Source organism: Elaeis guineensis, chromosome 9 (genome assembly GCF_000442705.2).
Source record: "Elaeis guineensis isolate ETL-2024a chromosome 9, EG11, whole genome shotgun sequence".
NCBI classification, from domain to species: Eukaryota; Viridiplantae; Streptophyta; class Magnoliopsida; order Arecales; family Arecaceae; genus Elaeis; species Elaeis guineensis.
This window is the reverse complement of record NC_026001.2, coordinates 2680963-2708881: the sequence shown is the minus strand read 5'-3', so window position 1 is coordinate 2708881 and position 27919 is coordinate 2680963. Positions and strand designations below refer to the sequence as shown.

The following is a 27919-nucleotide window of genomic DNA, read 5'->3' as shown; positions in this document are numbered from 1 at the left end:
ATATGGGGTTGGAGAAATACGTGGAGATCAACAACTCATCTGACGTTGCTTCCTTGTCTCTATCCAAAGTAATAAACCTGAAGACTCTTTATCCGTTGAGAAACTGGACTAAAGAGAGAATCAGGAGAGGGGCGAACCAGTTGAACAACTGGTTTCTATCCCATTAAAAGAAGAACCCGAGAAAATGATCCAAATTGGATCGCAGCTACCCGACTCAGAGCGGCAACAATTAATAAAATTGCTCTGAGCCAATGCCGATATTTTTGCTTGGTTGGCCACCGACATGTTCGGGATCCTTTCAGAAATAATAACTCACCGATTTAACATCAATCTAAATATTAAACCGATGAGACAGAAGAAGCGATCTTTTACTCCTGAAAGATAAAAGATCATTGATGAAGAAGTCGATAAACTCCTCATAGCAGGCTTCGTCAGAGAAGCTACATATTTCGACTGACTCACCGATGTGGTGATGGTAAGAAAAGTCAATGAAAAATGAAGGATCTGCATCGACTATATCGATCTGAATGAAGTTTGTCCTAAGGATAGCTTTTCATTGCTGAAGACTGATCAATTAGTTGATGCGATTTCTGACCATCGACTGTTGAGCTTCATGGATGCCTTCGTTGGGTATAATCAAATCCACATGGCACCAGAAGACGAAGAGCACATGATTTTTGTGACCGACAAAGACATATACTGCTACAAAGTAATATCTTTTGGTCTGAAGAATGCCGATGCTACCTACCAACAGCTCGTCAACAAGATTTTCAAGGCATAAATTGAATGAAATATGAAAGTATATGTGGACGACATACTGGTGAAGAGTTCCCAAACTTCAGATCATGTTCGAGACTTGGAGGAAGCCTTCGGCACACTTCGACGGTATTAGATGAAGTTAAACCCGACCAAGTGTGCGTTTGGATTAACCTTCAAAATTTTTTTCAGATTTCTTATTTCACAATGAAGAATCGAGGCTAATCCTAAAAAAATAAAGATCATTATCGACATGAAGCACCCAAGTTCAAAGAAAGAGATACAATAACTCAGCAGAAGGATTGCCACGCTCAGTCGATTTATTTCTAAGTCGACCGAGAGATGTCTACCATTCTTCAAAATTTTGTAACAGATGAAAGACTTTTTATGGTCGGATGAATACCGACAGTCCTTGGAAGACTTAAAAACCTACTTGGCTTCTCCACTTTTGCTTACAAAATCAAAGATCAGAGAGACATTGTATCTCTACTTGATGACTTCAATAGAAGCGGTTAACTCGATGCTCATCCAGGAGAATGAAAATCGAATTCATTGACCAATCTATTACACCAGCAAAATACTTCATAATGTCGAAGTCTGATACTCAAGAGCAGAGAAAATGATCTACTCCCTAATCATATCGATATAACGATTTCGTCCGTACTTCCAAGCACATCCAATTGTGGTCTTAACAGATCAGTCGTTGAAGGCGATCTTACATCGACCTGATACGTCAGGTCAGATGGTGAAGTGGACAGTAAAGCTTGATGAGTTCGACAAACAATATCGCCCATGACCGTCCATGAAAGCACAAGTTCTAATCGATTTTGTCGCAGAATGTATAATATCTGACAATAAGCCAGAAGATACAAATGATAATACAATAAAAGAGGATACGACGCTCGACCTCGACCTAAGGTCGACTTGGGTGCTGGATATTGACGAAGCATCTAATGCACAAAGTAGTGGAGTCGGTCTTATACTCACAAATTTTGAAAGAGTAGTCACTGAATACGTCCTTCGGTTCAACTTTAAAGCCTCAAATAATCAAGCCGAATATGAAGCACTTTTAGCCAGCTTGAAGATAGCCAAGGAGCTTGAGATCGATAGTTTGAAGATTTTCACCGACTCATAATTGATTGCTGGATAAGTCAAGGATGAATTTGAAGTTCGAGATCCTACTATGATGAAGTATCTTCAAAAGATGAAAGATATTACATGAAATATTTCGATATCTTTCACATTTTCAGAATCGAAAATGCTCGGACTGACATACTTTCACAATTGGCTACTATTGCTTTCAACTCGTTGGGTCGGATATTCATTGAATGCCTCGAACAGTCAAGTATCGATAAAATCGAGGAAGTATTGCAGCTCACTATGGAACCAAGCTGGATGGATCCGATCATCCAATACCTGACCGATGGGATCCTTCCTGCAGACTCTTCGGAAGCTAAAAGACTCCGATGGACAGTCTCTCAATATGTGATGATGAATGATCACCTCTACAAAAGATCCTTCTCTCTCCCCTTGCTATAGTGTTGAGACCTACAGATGCCGACTATGCACTTAGAGAAGTACACGAAGAGATTTACGAAAATTACTTGGGGGACAAGTCTCTAGCTTATAAAGTCCTACGATAATGATATTATTGGCCCACCATGAAAAAAGATGCAGCTGAACTCGTCCGAAGGTGTAAACTATGTCAAAAGTATGCAAATATACAACATCAACCGGCTAGTCAGCTGACATCGAGTACCATGGCCCTTCATACAATGGGAGATCGACATACTTGATTCTTTTCTTCCGGCATCTAGTCAGAGAAAATTCATAGTGATCGCCATCGATTACTTTACCAAATAGATGGAAGCCGAACCTCTGACGCGAATCACTGAAAGCAAGATGGAAGACTTCATTCAAAAATCTATCGTTTACAGATTTGGTTTGCCGCACACCATCATCACCGACAACGGTCGACAATTTGATAACCAAAATTTCAGAGAGTTCTATGCGAAGTTTCATATTACGCACAAACTTATGTCGGTCAGCCATCTACAGTCAAATGGAGAGATGGAGGTAACCAACCGAACAATCCTGCATGGGCTAAAATCCCAACTGAATGAAGCCAAAGATCTCTGGATGGAAGAACTATATCCGATCTTATAGACATATCGAACGACTCCCCGCATACGGACTGGAGAATCTCTCTTCAATTTAGCTTATAGGACAGAAGTAATGATACCGCTCGAAATCGGATTGCCATCAAAAAGAGTGGAATAATATAGTGAACCGAGCAACTCCGAATGTCGAAGAGTCGACTTAGATCTTCTTCCAGAACTCCGACAGCAAGCTCAAGTTTGAATGACTACATATCGGCAAAAGATAGCCCGGTATTATAATGCAAGAGTCAAACCGAAGGTCTTCCGACTAAGAGATTTGGTCTTAAGAAAGGCAGAAATCTCAAAATCCTTGAATCAAGAAAAACTATCCCCGAACTGGGAAGAACCTTACTGAATATTTGAAACTTTTAGACCGAGCGCATATTGGTTAAAAACCCTCGAAGGGTCAGCAACTCTCCGAACATGAAATACCGACAATCTGAAGATATATTATCAATAAAGTCATCGATATGTACATTATTTAAAATACAATCAGAATTTCATAATCACAAGTCTTTGACAAATTTTATCAACTACTGACTATATGTCGGCTTTCATTGTCAAAGCCGAACTATCTGCTGTACTTTGATACGAAGTTTATTTCAACCTCCACTATAAAAATCGAAGAATCAACTGCTTCGGTGATGACTGTATTTCGGTTCTCCTGCAAAAACTGACATACCGACTGTAATCTCAACCAACATCGACTATACAGGCTTTCACTACAAAAATCGTACTATCGATTATACATCGGTTCTCAATGTCGGCTCTCCATTGTAAAAGCTGACTATAGTCGAAAGACTAATATGCAGACTTAGTCCCAACTAAGCAGAATGAAAATGCCAAAATGACCAAAGTCGGATTGGAATTATATCGATATGGCTACAGCTAGTCGAAGGATATTCGACTTACCACCGATTATCAAATAATCCGACATACAAATCCAACCAAGTGTCAGATACTAGATATTTGACTTATCATCAAAGTACGTCGAGGATTACATGACTAACGGATATTCTACGAGTCTTACCGAATGATCGAATCACCGATCAATGTTCGATGGTTACTTTACATTGCAGGTATTCCAAAAAATAAGAGTTCAAAATTAGAAATATTTTCATTCATTATTAACAAAGAGTTACAAAATTGGACCGGAGTCCGACTACAAATATCAGACTAAAAAAAAAAGAGGTAAAATACACTGACTAAGCTTCGTCAACATTCCTATTCCTTTGTTCAGGGGTAGCATCGTCGACTTGAAAGATTTTAGACCCGCTCGGTGCTTCATCTTGAGTCGGAGCAGCTTCTTCTTCAACAACCCCGTCTTCCGATCCTGGAGGGATGATGCTGCTCAAGTCGAGATTCGGATATAATTTTTTGACTGTATCTCGACCATTTTCATACTTGACACAGTACGAGATGAAACCACTTTCGAGGATTTCTTTTTTGAATTCTTTCGAATTTCAAAAATCTTCGACTGCCCGACTCAATACCTCCCTTACCGACTCCGCTTTCACCTTTGCCAAGTCAGCATCGGCTCGAGTGGAGGACAATTCTTCTTCAGCCAGTGCCAACCTTTCCAGACTGACCCAATGATGTCCACGTTTGGCTTCAAATTCCTCGATGCATCCATCTCGCTCCCATCGAAGCCGGTGGATAGAGTGCTTCTTGCTCTTGACCTGTGACTCAAGAGCCAAAATAGCCTCGTGAGCCGACTTAAGTTCAGCCCCCGAGGATACCAAATCGTCAGTTAGTCGAAAAATCTCCTCCTAAAGTTTGATTCTCCGCTCTGCCATCGATTTAAGTTGTTCGAGTATAGCCACTTTCTCAGTATCGACGGCTACCACCTTATTCTTCCATGCACTACAGATATCATCGAACTTCATATAGTCGGCTTTCAAGTCGGACATGTCATAGATCAACTACAGAGAGAAGATAAGTTGGGTTAAAAAAAAGAAAGAAGAAGAGTCTATCAAAGAAACTTACCCCGATGATCGTCGGATAAAAGGACGAAAATATCTCGACCACCGACCGTTTCCTCCAACGCTCCCGATCAGCCGAAAGAAGAGTAGCCTGGCACAGTCGCATGGCCAGTATAGAATTAATCAGGGTCGATTCATCGACAGGCACTTGAAGGTCGAAGTGAACCGTATGGCCCTCCGATGCAACTTCTTCCATCGATGTCATCGGACCTTTCTCCTAGTCTGTTATCAGCGGCCCCATGTTTGAAAGTGAGAGAAAGCTTAAGCTTGACTGCACCCCAACTGAAGGAGCAACTGGCGCAGCCATAGCTCTCCTGCCTCGATCTAAACCTCCTCAAGTGGTGGGACTACCGATGCTATTTCAGTAGTTCCCCTTGCCGTCCTTTCCTTGGACGACGCAGTAAGGAGCACTGTCGGGGCCGATAGTGCCAGGACTAGCTTGGGAATCGATGCCGACGGAGCATCAGGTTCCACAGTCGATGTTGAAACATCGACTGGAGCTGGTGTTTGATGCCTCTTCGACGGCCGCGAAGGCCCGACCTCAGACACTGTCCTCTTCTTAACAACATGCTGACAAATGTCGGTGTTTGACATTTGCACTTTCTGCTGCATGGCTGCAATTACAACGGAAGTCAGTATAATTCAGCAAGTAAAAGAAAAGTCAGAAATGACCGACAAACTATACTATACCTAGATGATGGACTGAACTAAGACCAGCGTCATAAAGGGCCTGTTTGATTACAAGCTCTTTCTATTTTGAGATCGCCATGTCTTTCAGCCGGTGAAAGTCCTCCTGGTTGTTGACTTCTATTTGGCTATTGTCGTTGAGATCGGTTCGTGGATCGCCCTAACGAGAAAGAAAATCCTAAGGAAGGGAAGAAGAAGCAAGGAAGTACTGGTTCTTCCATCCATAAATGGACGATGGAAGATTGGTAATAAAGAATAGACCTTTTTGGAGATTGAAGACCACCGCCTTCGGACTTTCGGATGAGGTTAGAGGACAAAGAAGGCTCGAAAAAGAGAAGGACGAGGTATGGTTGGCAACATCCGACACAGCAAAGCAAAACTAATTATCAGCCAGACCGAGTTCAATGCCAGCTGAGCCGGACAAAGTCCGTAATAATTCAAAATATTTTGGATAAATTTTAGAATGAAAAATCGAAGATCTGTTCGAAAATCTTCAATATAGAAGGCCACCTGGCCCAAAGGAGGGTTATTCACCTGACCATCGACTCCAGAGGCGAAAAGTTGAAACTGCTCCGGGATACAGAATTGCTCCCGGAGCAGCTTAACGTTCAGTCCCGAAAATGAAAAGACCTCCACGTCCAGACTCGACTGGGATTCATCAGTCGGATTCTCTGACCGATCGTCCTGAGAAAGAGAGTCCTAGCCATAAGAACGACTCTAAAGAAGATGAGAATTCTAGAGGAAAGAACTCAAAAAGAAAAATGAACTGGACCTAAAAGTTAGGAGCGATAATCTTGAACATTGAGGCAACAATCCAGCAGAGTCCCGATACCAAAGACAGTGAAAAGTAAAAATTTGACTGAGAGCGATCCTATATATATAGGATCCCTCAACGGTCGAGATGAAGATGGTCAAATCGAAGATCTATCAGATGATGATAAATGGCAACATCTGGATCGATCATTGATCGGATGGTTCAACGCACCTATCCCAGATCAAGCTACGTCATTTCTATCCACATGAACAACTCCGACCCAATAACATTCAGACACATGGCACAAATGTACTTGTCAAAATCATATCGTCCGATGCTAAATCGACTTTTCGAAACGATGCTTGACACTGACAACTGATATCGGATCAATCGGTCAGTGCAACAGACGACCGTACTTGCCAACACGACAAAGTAGTCGATCACCCATATTTCGAAGAAAATGATATCAAAATCGAGACTTGATGTGAGAGAACTCTCTTCATCCAACGTGATAAACTACGTGGCAATTCACACATCGGCTCACCTTGGACTTGAGAGTGGGGGGCAACTGTTGGGGTAAACCGACCGACCCTCGATTTTGGTCACTACGACTCCGACAATGCATCGGTCGAACAGATAGTATCGATTCTTCATCGACTGACCGAGCTAATTGTGCCGACCTACTGTCGACTAATCAATTAAGATCGATTGACCGACTAGTATTCGACTACCACCAATTGACAGCGGACGACTTAGACCATCGGCATGCGTCGGCATGACAGAGCTAATAGCTGACGGTGGCTCATAGATTCTGCCGATATAAAGTCGGTTATACCGACGTATAGTCGGCAATCTGCTCAACATACGATAACCGTCACGAACGGTTATCGATTATATCGCGGCTATTAAGGAGAAGTAATGTCCCACTAATTTTATATTTATGATCCGATAATTTAACGCCATAAAAAGCGGGATCACGTGCTCAACGGTTACATCAGAATCATCTATAAAAAGGGGAGGTAATTGAATAGTATGGGTAAATCAATTTTGGGTCAAAGTTCTGCTACTTTATACAATCAAAATTACTGTTTACCAATTTTTTCTGACTTAAACATCGGAGAGTCTCTATCGGATACTAATTCGATCTATATAGATGTTATCTTATAAGTACTCGATACCGATGATAGGTAACGAGGAGTTGACTGCAACATATAGTTAATTCAAACTGAAGAAGGAAAACTAGATTGAAACAAGATAAGCCAGCAGAACATGGCCAGGAAGGAAAAAGAATCCACTTTGCTTCCAGAAAACTGGGAATGAGGAGTATAAAACATTATCTGATTCCAGTTGTCCACAGGATGACATCACAAGAAAACTGTGATATTAATTGGCAAAAGAATGTCAAAAAAAATTTTTTTTTTTTGACATAATCAAGACTAACAAAATTTTTATATGGTCATTCATTCAAATCTTCCGTATCATAAAATAAAAGGCTTTCCATGATGTCTTATTTTATTGGGATTTGATAAATATGAAAGGATATATTCATATTTCTTCGGTATACAAGGATTGCCTGAAAGCTTGGTCACTAGAATTGAATAATGTACCTTCCATTTCATCTTTTTATTCTTCCATAAGTAGGACCTTTTTGGCAACATTTCTCTGTCACTAGAAAATCTAAAATGAACTCCAATGATTAGAGAGGTCTCTCTTGCGAATACAGATGCAGGTTCCCTAAAGTGCTTAAATTACTAAATTGTGTTAATTTCCTGCCATTCCTAATTGTACTAATGCTCGGTGGAGTTTGCCGTCCAAAACAAATTGCGTTCTTTTTTTTTTTTTTTTTGTTGAGAAAATAAACCAACTAACATCGAAACAAATTGAAGGTTGGAGAATGCTTGACTCTGGATCAGTATTAACTGCACTAGGATAAGGATTTGATAAAAACTCTTATCTCAGAATTTCGATAGAGTTAGGGTGCAGCTCATGTCACGAGTAAAAAAAGAAATAACAATATAATATACTATCTGTGCCATAGACGTGTTGCATGGATTGGAAAGAAAATATTAAGGGGTTGTCCAGGAGTATCTTATGTGGATCGGGCTTGTTGGCTTGCCCTGCCTGCATCTTCGAAGGGTTTGTGAAAGTTGCAGGTCGCACAGCTTGTGAGCCTGTTGATTTGTTCAAAAAGAAAAAAAAAAAAAAATCATGAAGGTCCATTTTTTTGTTTTTTTTTTTGCTTATTATTGAATTTTGATTATAGGAGTGCTGAGTTGACATGGACCATGTTCAGATTGATTTCCTGACCCACGATTAGTATACACTTTAGAATCCCAACAATTTTCTTTTCTTTTTTTAAAGTATTCGATTTACTTTTACTATCAGCTTCCATTGTTGTGGAACTTGGTATGTGGTTTCCCATTTCAGCATGTTTTAGAAATATATTTATCTTACATACGTCCAGGCCAGTTAACCTCACCTTTTGTTATCATGCTTCACCACATGAAAGTTCATTCCAGGTTCCACATTTAATCATGTCTTAGAAAATTACTGGATTGCTAAACCTCATATCCTAGTGGGATGTGGTTCCTTTCGTGCTGATCTCTTTTCTTGCCATTGGTTAAACAAAATCTCTTCCCAAAAGCAGGAAAGAGAAAGGTAGAAACTGATCTCTATGAATGAGTGAGAAGGCTCTGCAAGCCCCACATTTCTTTAATCTAGATTTTAGGCTCGAGGCAGGTGATAAGTACTAATCTTATCACATATATAGAAATATATGGGATTAGACTATTTTATTTATCTTTATTTATCTATCTAGCAAATGCGAGGAATGGCTTGCATCATGAAGAATATAACAATTTATAATTCTAAGGATTCATAGGGTTGATGATAAGCACCATGGACCACATTGCTATTGGTTCTGATGTTTAGATAAATACAGTGTCTCACCGATCATCACATGGACTATTCCACAAATTAACGCATCTATGGTTCAAGAAAGATAGGACCATAGAAAATGGAACCATTTGTTAAATCTTTCGGCAAACACGTATAAATAAAACCAGAAAAAGACATCCGCCACCATGTGCTACAAGGGAATCCATGGTCTCTTCCCACATATATGCATAGATTCTTGTATAAGGTTTCATCTCATTTCTTATTTTTCATGTATCTCCCAAGTTGACAAGGACTTTTATGTGATCTTACAAACCCTGATGCCACCACACGTCTTATTGCTACGAAGAAATGGTGCACAAGGTTATCTACCAAAAAAAGGGGATAAGTATAGTTTATGAATCTTAGTCGTATCATATGAATAATTATTAAGAGTTTGTTTGAATGATTCAACTGAAAATTCGACCGAACTCATAGATTTTGAATATTTATAAAAACATTAAATAGTATCTTCCGACTTATCCTGAGTACTTAGAGAAGTGAAACGAGTAGACAGCAAACTAGCGTTGGAGCGCACCTGATTATTTTTCGTAATATTCCTTCGGATGGAGAGACAAAATCTAAAAGAACGTATGATTAACCAACGTACTCCACGCAAAGAGAAACGAAAGTACAAGTGTACGACAACCAAGAAAATATTTGCTCATAAAGCAACCAGACAATTACCTTATATTTACCTCTACGTGGAAGCCAGATCTGTCATCCCCCTAACTCTTGATGACAACGACAGGTTCACACATCACGCCACGTGTCCTCTACAAAATGAGCGGCGGTGTCGATACCCATCCGAAGGGATCCCGCATGGTAGTCTATGTGCGGAATACCGGAATCAGAAGTCAGAAGTCTACTTACGAGAGAGGTGATCATGAGCCGAATTTGGACCCAAAAAATATCATATTTTATATAGACCCGGTCTGATGTTCGATTACCCGGGGCTCGGCCTATGACCATCAAGCAACCCCACAGATGTCGTGAATCCATTCGGGACCACCCCACATCAACCATTGGCTTTGGATCCAATGGAGAAAAAACTGACCAACAAATCTACAGATTAAAATTTAGGTTAGGATTGGGATATGGACTTGTAGATGATGCGAGGTGGTTGGCCCAATAAGCCCAATTTTCTTGTGGTGCTCTCCTGCGTTTTCGGTGAGGCCCGCATGTCGCCATTTAACGACACTCCCGACTTTTACCCTTCCCATCCACGCCCCGACACGTCAAAGCGTTTATCCCCCCTCCCCTCCCTCTATTTAAACCCCCCATTCCCTCTCCCCTCTTTCCCAAAATCAAGTCCACGTTCAGTTCACCCTCCCTACGGAGAGCTTCCGCCACCTGCTATCCCCGGCCTCGGACCGCTTCCTCGGTTTCTTTGCCCCGCCCCCCGTCGCAGCCGGCACTGCCTCTGCCACCGGCGTGGACGAACTCCACGACGACTTCATCTTCTGGACCGGCGCCGACCCCCCTCCGACCGCAAACGCTCCCCCATGAATTCCTCCCCCGCCGCCGCCGGTCCTAACCCTAACCCTAGCCCTGCCACTCTCTCTCGAGCAGGGTTCCGGCGCCTTGCGGAGCGGAACTTCGGCATTCTCGCTGCTCTCGCGGACGACGACAAGAAGCGGCCGACGGCGAAGGCCTCCGCCCCGTTCCTCCAGCGGAAGACCGCTGCCTCCGCCGCTTCCGTCGTCTCCGCTTTCTCCTTGTTTGTCTCCACCTCCCCTTCTTCCGCCTCCACCACCAGCCGAATGATCTCGGCGGTCCCCAAGCCGAAGCCTCAGTTCGCGTTCTCGATGCCGGAAGGGAAGATCTACCACCGGTCTGCGCCGGTGAACGTGCCGGTGGCGTCGAAAGTGAGGGGAGGACGGGGGGAGTTCCATATGGACGACGGAGATTCCGGGGGGGATGAGGAAATGCTGCCGCCCCACGAGATCGTCGCGAGGCAGTTCAGGAGTGGATCGCCGATGAACACCTTCTCGGTACTGGAGGGGGTCGGAAGGAAGCTCAAGGGGAGGGATCTGCGCCGGGTTCGCAACGCCGTCTTGCAGAAAACAGGCTTTCTTGATTGATAGTGAGGAAAGTGCTTCCTCCCTCTTAAAAAATTTTGCTCTTTTGGTTGTGGCTTTATTATATTTTGTGATTTGGGGAGGTATTGAGAATATTTTGGGGAACCAGTGAGAATAAATGAGCATCTTTTGCCTCTCTGCGTATTGGGTTATTTAGTTCGCCTTTGGTTATATGCCAATTAGCTAGCTCTTCTACTTTCATAGAATTTACTTGTATTCTGATTCTGTTAGAGAAAATCCAGATCATAGATTGGTGATTTAATAGTCTCTTATCTTTCTTGGTCAGAAAAGTGGGCTCTTTTTATTATTTTTTTGAAAAAATTACAAATTAGTATTAGTATTATGATTAATATCTATTGTCATGTACAAGGGAGGGCATCATTAGTCCTACATTAGTTGTGAGTCAAGGAGAACTTTGGTTTATATAGAAAGGAACCATCCTTTTCATGTGAGGCCTTTTGGAATGGAATTCAGAGGGATAAAACTGTGATGCTCATGAGATTGTGAGTTAAGAAAGACTCTTCTTTATATAAGAAGAGACCATTCTTTCCACATGAGGTACTTTTTATATTAGAATCCAGAAGGATAAAACTATGAGAACAATACCTCATGTTCCAAGTCATGAGCTCTTGATCACAATAATATCTGTACATGATTCAATGTAATTCAAATAATTGACTCATTATTTAGATGCACTAGGTGTGTGAGTGACTAATTCAGAGAGATGTTTGCAGCAAGGACATTTTAGTGTATTTGCAGAACATGGAACTGTGTTGCTTTTATTATCAAACAGGAAAAGAAATTCTATATATCCAATGTTTTCAGTAGGATGGCAAAGAGCCCCTACTGAATCTAAATAGATGCTTTAATACTACTATACTTCTGTATTGCCTAAAGTTCATTATTGTGGCTTGGTGTTTCTTAATTGAAGTTAAATTATCTGAGCAGTACATTCAAGAATCACGGCTTTTTGCAGAATATGAAGGTGGATCAGAGCGTTTATCTTGCATCCTGTCAGTTTGACACGTGATATCTATGGGTTCTGAGAGCAAGGTTCCTTTATCCAAGACGTGGACACATATACTTATGCATGAGAGTTCTTTTAAAGAATATCTGACCTGTCTACATCTTGAACTTGGAATAATTAGTAATTAATCTTCAAGCGAATCTACTGTTCTCATAATGATTTAGATAATGACGATTATTAGGCTTTCCTTCTTAGTGCCTACCATTTCCAATCATAATTAAGAGTCGGTGGTTTAATTAATTCGGATTCTATAAATGTAGTTCTATCTGTAAGCTCTCATAGGAAGGTAGGAACAAAGTTGAGGATTCTGACAGTTGGACACCGAAAAGGTAGAGTATTTGCATGTCAAACGAGAGTTCAACTGTAGTTTTGAAGGCTATGTTTTCCAACTTACACCTGTTAGAAAACTAAGACTCAGATTGTAAAGATCTTGATTGCGGCAAAATGTAGGCATTTGTATTTTAATAATGTTTAGGAATCTAATATCTGAATGGGTCACTGTAGATGACCTAGAACATTGGTTTTAACACATTTTGTAGTGCTTATTAGATAAGATCGCTATCATGTTCTCTATGCATTATGCAAAGACATCTGTTAATATGGTGTAGTCACAAATTTTTTCTCTTTCGTTTGTGATCCTTGTCATTGCAATTCAAAGTGGACGACTTTTGGGATTATGAGATGCGGATTCAGATTAAATGTAAAGCTTGATAATGTGACACAAAAACCACTTTGTTTCTACCTCTTTTTCCTGATTGGATTCTTTTGGGCCTAGCAAACCTGGAACTGATATGTCAGACAATCATGATGATGGTGCTACTTGGACCTAGGGGTGGGTGACTGATGATGAAAATGATTCTTTTGTTCCTCTGACAAGCCTGGGTTTTAAGATTTTTCTTCTATTTTTTCTAATGACTTGAAAAAAAGAAGTCTAAAGACAGATTGATTTGCTCTTAAACTTTGAATAAGCTCCGTAACTGAAAATAAGGACTTAAGGAATACAGCCCTGCACGCACAATTGAAAGTAAATTTCAGAACAAAGGATTTTCCTTGTGGCTCATGAATCAAACCTTCTGTTCTGAAGACAAGGTTGGGTGAAACATTTTGTTGGCTTTCATAGGTGACTCAGGCCAGCTGTAGTGCTGTTCCACAAGGACCACCATGGTGTCTTAACACATCAATATAGTGTGGGACCTTTTCTGTGCCTTTCGATTTGCAGGTAGCACCATTAGTGTTGCTTTTCATGGGGACCAATAGCATTATTGTATTCCATGCTTCATCATACGTTTCCTATGCGGTTAGATTTCTTTTCTTGTCCTAAAACTGAGAGTTGCTGGAGGCCATGCTTTCATCTTCAAGCCTTGCTGACTGATATCAATGAATAAAGATGTGAAGACAGTCATTTTGTTACAAACAGTAGCCTGACATTCTCTATTCAATCATATCGTTAGTCGTGCAAACATGGCAGGCATTCTCATATTAGGCACATGATGCAGGGAACAGCATAAATCTAAACATGTCCCTTGAAGACCATAACGAGCTACCAAAAGACCACCCCTTGCTTATTTATTCTTTATATGACATCTTGCGATTGGTGAGGCTGTCCTTTTCTTTTTAGGAGTTAACTCTCCAAGCTGCGTCTGGTTGAATCTTCACTATATGCTATTATAAATTAAGGTAATCGTATTATGCATCAAATGTCGAGATAATGAGAGAATTTTCTCTTCATATATCTTATCAACCATTTACTCATTTTCTTCATAATATCTGACATTAGAAGTAAAATACTGTAAATTGATGTGGAATAGATGATGAAGAATGCTGAAGTTCTCGATAAGTTGTTGTATCCTCGAAATCTTGGGACTCTGGATCCATGGCACTCTTCTTCTTCTAACATCCTATTGATTCTTCTCTGTATACTAAGGCGGTCTAGGTCTGTTAGTTGTCTTTGAAAGACTTGGGCGAATGTGCTTATAAAGGGACAGCTATTTGGTTAGCTCGAGGTGATTAAATGAGAAGTATTACTGATGGCTGTTTCTAATCCCCAGCTATTTGGTTAGTTCAAGAGGTGATCAAATGAGAAGTATTACTGATGGCTGTTTCTAATTTCCTGGGCCAAAACTTGGATTTGTTATCAGCATTGCTGATGGCTGTTTCTAATCTCTTTGACCAAAACTTGGATTTGTTATCTTAATTCGCAGAAGTAGGAAAACTGGAAGAGGGGTATCAGGCGCCCAGGCCCTTCTTTTTGTAAACCCCTCTAAGTCCAACCTAGGGCCCGAAGGCCACATATCTCAGTCCAAGAAGAGGCCCATCTGGAGATCAGGGGCGTCACAAAGAATTTCTCCACTTGTTAATCCAAATGAACAATTTATGGTGAATGGACTGAAAACAGCAAAAACTGATTATTATTGGGGAAAAAAAAAAATCAGATAGTTGCAGAAAAACTTGGCATTTTCAATTTAATCAAAAAAATATGATTAGCTTATCAATACTTAATCATTTTGTTTTCTTCGATTGGACCATGGAAGGCTCCTCTTTCACCAAACCTTGCAGGCGCCATTAGGTGGGTGCGAATTTGTAGGTTGACATCTGGCCAGAATACCGGCTTTATCCTTCCATGAAAGCCCTGGTGACCAGGACCGTTCTCCGTTGCTACCCTCGTTTTGCTGAGAAAAAAAGACCAATAATGGTTATTATATATTACAAGATTATCTATTAATTAATATAAAATTTAAAATAATAACGTACAATTGTATATAGAAAATAACATACAGTAGTTTACATGATTCAACTTTTTGGCCTACGTTCATGTACAAAGATGGAAAGAGATCTTACTATATCAAAGATGAAGTACAAAAAGAATAATTTCTATAACGTGCGGTAGGTCAAATAACAAAAACATGTGATTACAATATATGACTATCAAGTACTAAAATAATGTGAAAAGATCAAAATACTCAAATAGGCTATTAAAATTCAAAAACGGTTCAAGTCCGTACTATAAAGATTACATTCCTACACCACTGCAAGAAATCAATAGCGGGCACCGGGTTTGGGCCTGATGGCTTGAGTGCTCCACTACCACCATAGGTCTTATGAAAAATCCACTTAGGTCAGCTTCTCAAAATAGTTGACAATGCTAAAATTTAAGCCATACTCAATATCATAACATCTTCTCAGTAAAAAAAAAAGAAAGGGTGACGATACCAACGCTGATGGATGGATGAAAATATCTCTGTTAATGTTTTTAGTACCTATGGATGTAGCAAAAGTGTGAAATTTGACTTGCACGCATTATAGAAGGGCCAAATGACCAACATTTGGTAGAATTCTTGTTAAGTTGCTCCCGTTATAAAAGCAATCTTGAGAATTTTTCCACTTCAAGGTGGATGGATGGTATATCTCAATTGAAGCCTGATAGAGATTCTTCTAAAGGTAAGAGTAATAAAAGAAAATCCAAGTGTCGTTGCAAATGGTTTAGATTTAGCCTCATTTACTTTCTTTCTTCTCCTTTCAAAGAGTAGAATAGTTTATATCAACTGCTTTAGGGAGAAGATATGGAAGGAGGCAAATGTGATTGAAGCAAGAGATGTCTTCCAAAATAAGACTAAAAACAATCAGGAAGGTTGGAGTGACATTAGTGTGCAAGTTGTCGTTTCACCTTTTGGAAAAATTGTGAAGTCAAGAACACTTTATGCGAAAAATTTCTCTAACGAAAGGTTTTATCCCGAAAATTTCCCTTAGGGAAGTTTCAATATAATGGAACTATGGTTAGGTACGATCATCTTTATTTCTGCTTTAAATTCCAATTCTTTATAACCTTGTCTAGAAGTTATGAATCCACTAGTTTGCTTTATGAGCAAGGAAATTTTGGAATTGACTTCAGAAGGTGTATTAAGTCCAGAAATAAAAAGTTTCTCAGGAGGTGATTGTGGCTGAAACGACATATAAGTCTAACATAATACAAAATAAAATTCCTTGGCCTCGACCATGTTGTCGTCACCTTCAGAAAAATAGAGGAAGAAAAAAGAGATGGTAGTAGTGACCGGTAGCGTGCAAGATGATAGTAACAGTTTATTTGAACGACTTGTACCTAGTGAATGGTGCAATCTGGTCCAAGACAAAGCGAGTAGCTTTCTCCTTGCTTGCCATCTAATTCCCATTGTCTAGCTCCCTTGCTCTGTTCTTATTGTGTTGTATCCTCTTTATCTCCCAATAGTCTTCTCTCACACTGTTGAGAGTTTGTAATTACCTGAGTCTGTAATCTCTGTTGTGTTTTCCTTTAATAAGTTTTTTTGGTGGCCCTAACGACCTCCATCTTTCATCAAAAAAAAAAAAAAAGAGGAAAAACCTGTACTACACCATGCATTCACCCGTCACCCATTCTCATGGAGCCTTGCCATAGGTCAATGGCTATCAACATCAACATGGTTGAAAAAAGGGCTGCCTCTCATGAAGATAATTCTCTGAAGAAATTAATAAGATCATAGCATAGTCGGAATATTTACCTCAAAACTTTTTCACACTAATAAAAATCAACTTGACTCGCTAGTCCTTAGAATTACAGCTTGACATCTTAACAGAAACAGAAACAAACTCAAAGTCAGAAAAAACTTTATGCAATTCCATTTTCATGTAGAGTGAGAATTTTACTTTGGGTCTGAACTCTTCGCCGATATTCTAGACTAGATCAGAAGCTTGAAGGCTTGGACCACCTAAATTTTCAAATGAGTCCAGCATTGAAGTTACTCAACTACCTATCCACTTATGCCCTCTCTCCTTTTCATCTTCTTTGGCAAGGCAGTTCATAATCAAAGCACGCAGACCTTATTGTTGTGTTGCGCATTTGGAGAACAAAATGATACAAGCCCAATAATCACCCACCAGGTTAATATAACAATCTTCCAGATCTCTACAGATCCACCAATGGTTGATTATTTTTGATACTTGCAGCGATTTCTGCGGGTTTTGAGTCGAAGATGTTAGGAGGTCCACCCCACGTATCAATACACAACAGTCTCTAATTACTACATCTTTAAAAAGAATAGATGAGATTTAAGTTTATTATACTTCCACTCAATAATTTGTAAGGCCTACATTTTATCCAGTTAAATTAGCGATCGACATTAGCAAAATTGTTTACCTCATGTGAAAAATCAAAATTGCTTTTAAATAGAAAGGATGATGCATGTATCTTCTTATGTCCTTAGATAGTAGCGTGGATTTTTCAAACCATTGGATATAAGTACAATTTAGCTCTAATCTCAGAAGAATTTTGTAATTATTCTGTTAAAAAAAAAAATCTCAGAGTCCTGCTGTAGCAACCATGAGCAGTCCAGTAAAAATTTATGGGCAAGCAAAGGAATACTAATTTTTTCATTTTTCAATGCTTTTTGTAGAAATAAGCAAGTGAACAATACAAAAAGAACACTTTGAAGATTCCTTTTTCTGATGGAAGAAGCATAAAGCTATCCCAACACTTACGACAGATTCAATTTCCATTACTTCTTCATATACTTTCTGGGTTCGCTTGTCAGCAGCAGGAAGAAAAGGTGCTTTTAAGAGCACAAGAATGAAACAACGATCGTTCAAGGAGGCAAAGCGCAAGAAGCAGTTGTTTGGCGAAAAGAAAAATTCAAATTTACTGGAGTCAAAGAAACCAATACAGACTGGGCCAGGGCTGAAACGACTCCAAAGGGACAGCAGGTCCTCTGGAGGTTCCTCTCCAACTTAGGGTAGTTTGAAGCTTGCGTTTGCTCTTTTGATATATGATAGACTGAAGTTTGGATGAATAATTCTACCTCATACGAACCAGCCCGGGTTGGTCCCGACTCTCTCTCTCTCTTAAAAAACCTTCGTATTTGGTGCTTTCCAACTCTTCCACCACAAGTACACAAGGAAGAGGGACAAAGGTGATAATGAACACAGAGCACGGATCCCCTGTGCATGCGCGGCGATATATCCATGGATAGGCCTATCCGGATGGATAGCTATTAAATAATACACCATACATCGCATGGTCAGTACTCATATACGGTTATCCATTATGTGATGGACGGATGCACTACATCGTACACCGACACCCCCGGATGTACCATACCTTATGGGTGCAAGATCCACGCTCCTAAAGATAAAAGGTTCAATAAAAAAATCTATACATTCAATGAGTGGGGTACGGAATTTCTGCTGTGTATGTAATGCACCGTATAATATAGTATATTGTATGCATCGTATATCATATCATAAATATTAAAGATAATAATATATTATATGCATCCCATAGCTCACTGTGCATACAAACGGACGTGCTATGTACCACATAATATAATGGGCTGACGTGCATGCTATGCACAATACTATACAGTGCATAATAGAAAATCTGTGTGTAAAAAAATAAAATTAGTAAATAAATATGAGATGTTTTTACACGATGTACATCAATTGGAATTAGGAGGGAATCAAAATTCAGCTTAATTACAGCATAACCACAAAGAGTCCCACTCTTTGAGAAAGTCAAAATTTTCGGATTCCCAACAAATGCTCACAAGCCAGATGTTTCTTCAATTTTTTTCGATAATTGAATATTTTATCAGTTTAATATTTTATTAGTATTTGTTAATGATTTAGAACTTATTCCTGATACATTTGCAGCCTATGGAATGATCTACGTTTCCTTTATTTATATTATTTTTATACTTAATACATTGCTTGGTTGCCCCATATTGGATAGCTGCAGCAAACAAGAGTCTGATTTTTTATACCTTGATTCCCAGAGTAGAATTGCGGGTAGCCTGAGCAAATACCGGCTATGCCCATCAAGTGCTATGGTGATTAGTTGGATCCATAGGCAGAGTATGGGAGATGAGTGCCATCCTTTGCTGCACGACATCAGGAGCCTTAAGGATAAAGGTACATCATTCATTGAGAGTCATGTTTACCATGGGATGAATAGGGCTGAAAAGTTGGGTGGCCTTTTTCATGGCCCAGTATTATGGAGAGGTGCAATAGATCAACTTCCAAAGGACCTTCGAGATGGTTTACTTTCTGATTTTTTTTTTTTTTTTTTTTTTATGCATTTCACATTAGAATAATGTGAATCAACCACCATGGCAAAAAAAAATAATAAAAAGGCACTGCTTTTTTTTTTTAAAAGAAAAACTATTTTCCTATCTATTATTATTCAATTTCACATTCTTCTCCCTTTGCTTGCTTTTTTTTTTTTTTTTTTTCCTCCCTTAAATAGTTTTTTTGTTACTTCTTCTCGGAAAAGGTTCCAAGAGAGAAGACTGTAACTTGAACTGCAGGAGCTAAAAAATGGCGACTGTGATGAGAAGCCTAAATAGAACTGCATTTAGGCGAGTTTTGAAGGATGAAAGAATATAGTTTTTTTTTTTTTTTTTTTTCATACCAAAAAAAAAGGAATATAGCTTTTTCTGCTCCAACGTACAAACAGTTGAGAATCAAAGGGTTCTTCATTGCTCTCTCTCAAAAAACAAAAACAAATTAAAGAGGAAAATAGATATTTTACTCTCCCCTTTTTTTACACCACCACCTCAGATTCACCGTTTACTACACGAGCAAAAGAGGGTAGAAGCACTTTTCTTCTCTTGCTACTCATGACAATGCAGTTCCTTTCTATCTCATCTACTATTGTAAGCTCGAACCACTTCAATTTAATGTGGAGCCTCTATAAATTAATGTGCTATTCAATAGTCTCTCCAGTCCCTCAGTCCACAGTTGCTCGCCTCTCTTCATGGCTTCTCCTCCTTTAGTAGTAGAAGCCCTTCTCCTTATGCTAATCCTCCCACATATTGGCCTCTCAAAGCCCCATTCACTGAAGGGATCGGTGGCCTGCTTCGACTGCACTTCCCACAATCTCGCTGGTTTGCCGTCTCTGCTTCTCCCCCAATTTACGTATTCAAAGAGTCGTCTATCGTATATTGTTTTGTAAATATGACTTGTTGACTGAGTCAGACTCAGGCTTCTTTCTTCTACTTGTAGGTGTATTTGTGGCAGTAAAGTGCAACCATGAGAAGAGGTTGCTCCCTGCTCTAACTAACAACAAAGGCTACTTTGAAGTTGAGATCCCAACGAAGTCCTCGCCACCTTCCTCTTCCCCTCCTGACTGCCTTGTGAGGCTGCTCGGGGGACCAGAGCAGCTCTGCTCGTTCAAAAAATCCATGACTTCTAAGATCGTAAAGGCTCAAGGATTGGAGGAGTCCTATGCTTTAGCCACCCCTCTCACCTTCTTCAGGTCATGCCCTTCCCATGCTGATCAAAACTGGCACCCTGATATGACCTCAGATGCTGGAACACCAAGGCCACCAAATGCTAGAGCACCAAGGGCACCGAATGCCGGACCGGCGAGGCCCGACGGCCTACCTCTGCCAAGAGACTTGGAGCTGCCACCTCTTATCTACTTCTTTCCTTTCATTCCTATCATTGGAATCCCTTGAGACTCCTATCGCTATGGTTTATCGTGCGTTGTAAGAACAAGATGTAGTCAAAGCCTATGCTTGCTGTGCCTTGGGAACTGCTAGTTTACGAAGGCTCTAAGAAACTATATTGTGAAATATTTTAGAGGAATTAGCTCTTCTAATGTAACTAAATATAATTCTTAATAAATATTTATATCGTTAGTGCAACCTTGAGTCTTGTTTGAGTGGTGTTAATAAACTGAATATTTTGTGCCTGAACTTGGACTTGGGATATTACAGGCACTTGTCAGCAAAAGAAACAGAGGAGAACTTGGAGATAAAAAGTCCAACTACTGTCATATTTTTGTATTACTTCGCACCCAAGATTCAGTTTCGAGTGTTAGAAAAGTATTCTGCAAATTTGATCGGGACATAACTCTTTACTGTTGAGAATATGGTTTAAAGAAAATGATAAAGTGATGAAAGATTAATGGAGAACCAAATATAGTTATAATCCTAAAATTAAAAACACACGGTCATATCTAAGACTCATTTGATGCAGAGCATCAAATGAAAATATAATTGAAATCCCACCTTCCTTGTGCTTTGCCAATGTATTTTAAATAACAGCACCAAATGTAATGTTGTCCATATAAATATATGACAATAGCTAATGTAATGCATTGCATAAATCAAAGCCATCAAATTTTTCATATTTTCAGATTTAAACCTTTCGGTGGATTAAAAAATATAATTTATATTCCATAGATTTAAAATCATATGGCACAGTTTATTTCCTCAAGGAGTTAAGGCAGTCTGGATGTGGTCTCTGTCATGACCAAAGACTATAGAGGAGTCGACGGTCTCATCACAGGTACCAAACTATGGACCGGACATGGCAGGGTCTATCTTGTAAACAAATTGACCTCATAACGTATACGGTGATCATAGCGTCCTATACCAGCACTAATACATTGCCCCCATCACTATCACATACCAGAAGAATGGAGCCTCGCCAATTGACCCAACCCAGGTAACAAGCTGGTCGTGTGGTTGGCAACAATGTGATCAACTAGCGACAGGTCTTTGCCTGGGGTCTTCGGCAACCTATTTGTTCAACCCTAGCCCTGGGATATATTTATTGGGCCAAGAAAGAGCTCCGCTCTGCCTCTTTATGTGGTGTTGGGTTCTTCTGGCCCATGAGTCTTTTTGTTGAATCTTAAGTCGGAACCAGAGTCGGACATTATTGGAGCCAATCACAATTCACCAAGGCTAAAGACAGCAAACGTTTGTTTCCTTCTTGGTTGGGTATCACGTATGCTTTGGGTAATGGGGTTCCAGAAACTAGAAAGACCTTCGCCAGGTGATGATTTGCCCCTCTGCTCACTGTTTTTCATGTTAATGGGTAGGTTGTATCTTTCGTACGAAAGAAAGATTCACTTTCCTTCGTATGAACATATCGATGAATCTTGCAATCGTCACTTTGAGATCTATGCAGTTTGATGGATACTAAAATTTGAAATATTTTGAGATCTATGTAGATTCAATGAATGATGTCGTAAAAAAAGATTATTCATTCTTTTGTGCAACCTGATCCCGCATGTTAATATACTCATGAATGCAAGATCAAGAGGCAAAGATTGAAATAACTTATGGAAAACTGTAGGCCCAACAATTCGATCAAAATGAAATCCTTCTGCCACTCTCATAAAGTCCGATGGGAAAAAAGTGATTTTATTAAAAGGTACGAATCTTTTACTATACATGCGATGTATTGTACTGTACAATGCATCGCGTATACCATCCATTATGCGATAGATGATACATCCAACTGTATGAAATATGCATCGCAAAGTTCACTGCACACGCAGGCATATACGTGCTGTGCACCATACTATACGGTGGACAATAAAAGATCCACACATTTTATGGAGATAGGCTATAGAAAGAAGTGAAAGAAGAGACAAAAATGGAGAGAGGAGGAAAGAACATGACTGAAGTCCCCTACTAAAGCAAGCATGCAGGACCCAGGTGTTGGTATCTTGTCTGATATATTTAAGCTATTTTTCATCATTAATTATCAAAACAGTTCTTTGGAATATCAGTTTTACTATTTATCACTAAAAAACTATTTCTTCGAGCAAAATTTAGATTGAGAAATCTTGGAACGATTATTACATTAAAAAAAAAAAATGAACGATTAATTAAATATTGGATTGCTTGAATCGGTCAAGGATTATTCGTTGAAATGTGTTACCATTTCGATTGGTACCCGACACCGACAACAAGCAAGTTGACGGCCAAGAGGAAAACTTACGACGCGGAAAACCATATAAAAAAATTACAAAAAAAAAAAAAAAACCCCGAAGACATGGTCCACGTGAAAAACCGTGCAGTAGTAACGTCAATTAACACGTTTGCACGTGCGAGTTTTTAATGTTTTGCATGCAGCTACACTTATCATGCATGTCTCGTCTCCTCTGTCAATGTTTGCGGCCGGAATGTAATGGTACGTAATTGGCAAAAAAAATCTAGGGCTAGCTTGCTCTCTGCTTGCCCAAATGACCACAAGATTTCTCAAATAAATGAGTGTGACTATAAGATTCCGTTGCGGACACTGCTTGCCTACAACCGCGTGAGTGTGACTCAAAAGATTACGTTGTGGGCCATTGTGGGATCAATTTTAAAAACTGAAAAAGGCTTTGATTTAATTAACTTTTTTTTTTGTTTGCAAATTCAATGTTATTTAGAGGATGCATGTTACACAGGCTTCTGAGCTGATTATACTGCCATATCGAGGTTGGTACACCTTGGATTTTGGAGCCATGGGCATATGGCATAGATGGAGTTATTCATTACTGCATTAGCTGGTACTTTGATTATACTGCCATGCAGAGGTTGGTAAACCATGGATTTTGGAGCCGTGTTTGGCACATGGTATGGATGGAGTTATCCATTGCATTAAAAATGAGCCAAATATGCATATTAAAGATGCATTTGTGCCTCCCTCCATCCCTCCCTCTAACAAAATTATAAATATTTAGCCAACAAAAGAGTCACATTAACTATTTTGAACTATTGATTTCTTTCGAGCTCCCATCTTTGAGCGGATTGATAAGCTTTGGAAATCATTCCTTTAGTAATGATCTCATTCAACCAATGGTATTTCTTACAAAATGAAGTAGAGCAGAGCTTGTTTTAATAAAGAGAAAGATGGCTTGGACATTAAAAATTTAGACACTTTTAACCTTACTTTGTTCGCTAAATGGGGCTACTTATTTCTTAACAGTGAACTTGCCTCCTAAAAAAGGCAACTTACTTGTGCTTATTTTAGAAAAGTAAACTTTCACTGAGCTAAATGTCAAGAAAGAGATGCTCTTTTATTTGGTAAGCTATCTGCTTCTTTTTTTCCACTTTTTGGAATAGATCTTCTTATGATATTGGTAATGGTCTTAAAAACCCTTTTTTTTTTTGGATGGATTGCTGATGTCCTCCCCCATTTGCATCTTATTTTCTAATTTATTTCAGCTATTTAGGAAAAACTTTTGGGTGCGAGCAGATTTCTTCAAATTTGATTTTTCTTATTGGAATTTAAATGCCCTTCTGATATTTTGCTTGAGGCTAGAGAAATCTTAACTTCTCACAATGCTTAGCACTTTGAATCTCAATTTGGTGTCAGATAAATTGATCTCGAAGTTGAAATGATCATGCTTCTTTTCCACGACTTCTTTATTTCAATGTCTTATTTGCAGAAGAATTAAATAGAAGCGGGCAAAAATGATTTGGAATGCTTCTATCCCTCTAAGTCTAATATTTTCTGTGGCTAACCTTGTCTTACAAGTTTAATACAAGAGAACAGCTGATACGAAACTTCGGAGGGTGCATACCCGATGGGCATTCCATTGAATCAGTTGATCATCTATTTTGTTCTGCTCCTTTACCTTATAAATTTGAAAAATTATTTTTTTAAGACTTGGCAACTAGTCAACTTCTGATTGGCTGTCCACCCTTTGTTCTTCATATTTGAAGGAAAGTTTCTCTTTAGCCAGTGGCCTGCTACCCTGATTCTTGTTGCTTCTGTCTTGTGCTATTGCTACAAAGAAAGAAACTCCAAAATTTTTCTTAATAAATGAGCTTCTGTCTCTCTATATATGGCCTTTAATGCAATGGTTCTTCTCAATGACTAGTCTAATATATGTCATCAAAAGAACCTTCTGGGTTTTCTCAAAGTTCGATCTATCTAATTATGGATTTAAATATGATGCTTTACATCATGATTGGTCAAGTCATTCCGTATTGGCTTCTTTGTTCTTCTTGCTTTGAAAATAATGTTGTCTATGCTGGATAGGCTTTAATCCAAATTAATTTTTAATGGTTGCTACCTTTTGAAAATTGAAATCCTCATCTCTTGGCTTCTTTTCTAAGCTTATTTTAGGATGAAACCAATGATCTAGTACTTTGATGATGGGGTCTTGGAAAGAATCTCTCTTTCTCTAGATGAGATTTTCTTCTATTGACTCTGATCCAGAGCATAGTATCTTTTCCCAACTAGTACCTCTCTCTTCTCTCGCTTGAGAATTGATGTGGTATTTGCTCTCATATCTAAATTCGGCTATTCATCTCTTGACATTCATCAATATTCTCTTCGATTCTTTTTTGATTCCCCTTTTGAGTTCAATTCTCGATTGCTTGAAGTGGGCTAGTGCTTATTGCTATTGCCTCTTTTGGAGAGATTTGACAATTTCTGAAGTCTCTTCAAGATCCTATGTGCTTGCAGCATCCTCTTGGAGGCCGGGTGCTTGCTACCATCCCAGAAGAATCTACAAAAACATGTTGATCTATTAATTGTTGTTGACCATCTTGCTATGTCACATTTTTCTTTTTTCCTCTTACTTATCGATAATATGAGTAACCATTCACCGTCACCCATAGCTTTTAAAATTTAATGTTCTCTTCTTATCTGTGCATTCTTCCGCTCTCTTGTAAATTTTATTTCCTTTAATAAATTCAAGTCACTGACAGGGTCCTCTCCTCTCCCGTAGACTCCTCTTTTTCTGAAAAGAAGAAAAACCACATCAATCCTTTCTTTTAGATCGCTACATTTAGGAAATGTTGCCTTTTTTTTATAGCATAGTTTGAGCTAAGATATATTCGCCTTCTAGAATTATTTGGAAATGCATGTTTATGGGGCAAGAATGAGTCAGAATCCACTAAGAGACAAGCGGACCCCTTTCTCAAGGTCTTGCGCAAAAGGTACTTCTCTAAGAACGAAAGTAGTGATATTGAATTACCGTTTATACCTTACCAATATATATATATATATATATATATACTATAGTACCCAAAAAATAATACTTTGATACTGGAGTCAAGTGCATCTCTGGTCTTACCATTGAATTCCACCGATTTAAATAGAAATGAAAACAAAAAGAAGTAAAGAATTACACCGCTCTATTGTCTCCAAATGAACGCGTATCCAACTCGATGATGTAACTTTCTAATTCTCACATCTCCATTTTTAAAAACAAAAGGAGGGTGGGCCGGGCCACCAACTTCCCTTTTGAGTCGTGAAGTCTTACTTTCCTTCTCTCTCTCTCTCTCTATTGGATTTCAAACATTGAATTGAATCAATCAAAGAAAGCTCAAGGGAGTAAGATCACAAGAAGGACGACGCGGTTGTCGCACAGCACGCGAAGCCCTCGCATTTTGTTTCTTTGTGGTAATATTCTCCTTCCCTTCTTGTTGACTTCCACCTGATCTCAGCCAGTCTTCTGGGTCTTTCAGCAAACAAAGATAAAAGAGGGGCCGGAGTAGAATTTAAAAATTTTTAATAGCTTCAAATCCAACCATTTTAGCAAGCTTTGAGAGGTTCGAGGAAGCATCGGTCGCTGCCACGCTAGTCGTGTCAAGATTTGAGTTGTGGGTCCACGAGGAATTCCGACACACGTAATGGATCACGTCGCCGTGGGTTTCCAGCTCCAGAACACCCGCGCTCGTTGTGGGCAGCTGGTTTCGTTATTCCGCCTGCCGGACTCGCATCCTTGTCCGGGGTGCATCCAAGGGATTATTCATCTTGTTCGTTTATTTATTTATTTTTAACAATATACTTCTTTAAATTATATAATAACCACTATAGAAGCCATACGAATAGATGGTAAAAAATAAAATATCATAAAATTTATATGATGTATGATCCAACGGTTGACATTACGAGGAAAAAGAACGAGCATCTCCGTTGCACGAAATGTACAACCTGGACCCACAGATGTATGGGATAAATGATCAGCATCAGGGAGACAAGGGATGGCAGACATGTTTCTTTTTGTTTCGTCCTCTACCAGCCAAGCTTATAAATCTATATCCACTCGTATTAATGCAGCTTGAAGAAGTCAAATTTTCTAAATTTTTTATGAACAATATAGTTGGATTAGGATTTGCATTATTTTTAATCGTAAAGGTTAATATAAAAGAATTAGGAGATCATGCAATTAGTTTGCTGAATAGGAGTAGCTAGGTTTTATGGAACACTAGCCAAATATTGCACATCAAGGTGCACATGGCTTGCGACGTATGAATCTATGCCCACATGATTATGTGCACATAATTAGGCATCTTTTGCATTCTTATTGCGTGATATATATAACTAGTGAAATAGTGCAACACCCAAGCCATCACATGCTGCAATAAACATCAGATCTTATGCAATTGCTAATCTGATGGACTGGTGATGTTAAATTCAATTTCTGAAAAATCAATATTGAATATAAGTCAATATATATGAAAGCAGTGCTCAAATGTAAGGCATGTACACACACATATCACCATAGTCACTACTCTACCTTGGAAAGCTTCGGACCTTTGGGTCACATTTGAGGGAAAGTATAAGACTATATGTTCATATTATCAAAGCATGAAAGGAATGGTTGAAATCTATCCATTTCTTAAAATAATATAATTTGTTATATAGTTTGTCATTGGTGACAACCGGTCTAGGTGATCAAGGATTTTTTTTTTTTTTTTTTTCTACTTGCCTTATCTCGACAAAAATCTGATAAAGTCGAGCAGGCATCCCGGAATACTGAACAACCTAGGAGGCTTTTCTATAATTTATGGGCCAAC

The 27919-nt window shown here is 39.2% G+C and overlaps 2 protein-coding genes across 2 annotated transcripts; both read left to right on the top strand.

Moving 5' to 3' along the window:
• Nucleotides 1-10569: 10569 nt before the first annotated feature.
• LOC140850955 (protein S40-7-like) lies at nt 10570-11491 on the top strand. Its single transcript, XM_073243824.1, has one exon. The coding sequence runs from the start codon at nt 10778-10780 to the stop codon at nt 11354-11356; it is 579 nt and encodes a 192-aa protein (XP_073099925.1). The 5' UTR covers nt 10570-10777; the 3' UTR covers nt 11357-11491.
• Nucleotides 11492-20136: 8645 nt separating this feature from the next.
• On the top strand, nt 20137-20839 carry LOC105052104 (uncharacterized). The gene is made up of 2 exons (XM_010932809.4): nt 20137-20266; nt 20385-20839. Exons 1-2 carry the CDS (start codon nt 20137-20139, stop codon nt 20837-20839), a joined length of 585 nt encoding a protein of 194 aa, XP_010931111.1.
• The last annotated feature ends 7080 nt before the right edge of the window (nt 20840-27919 follow it).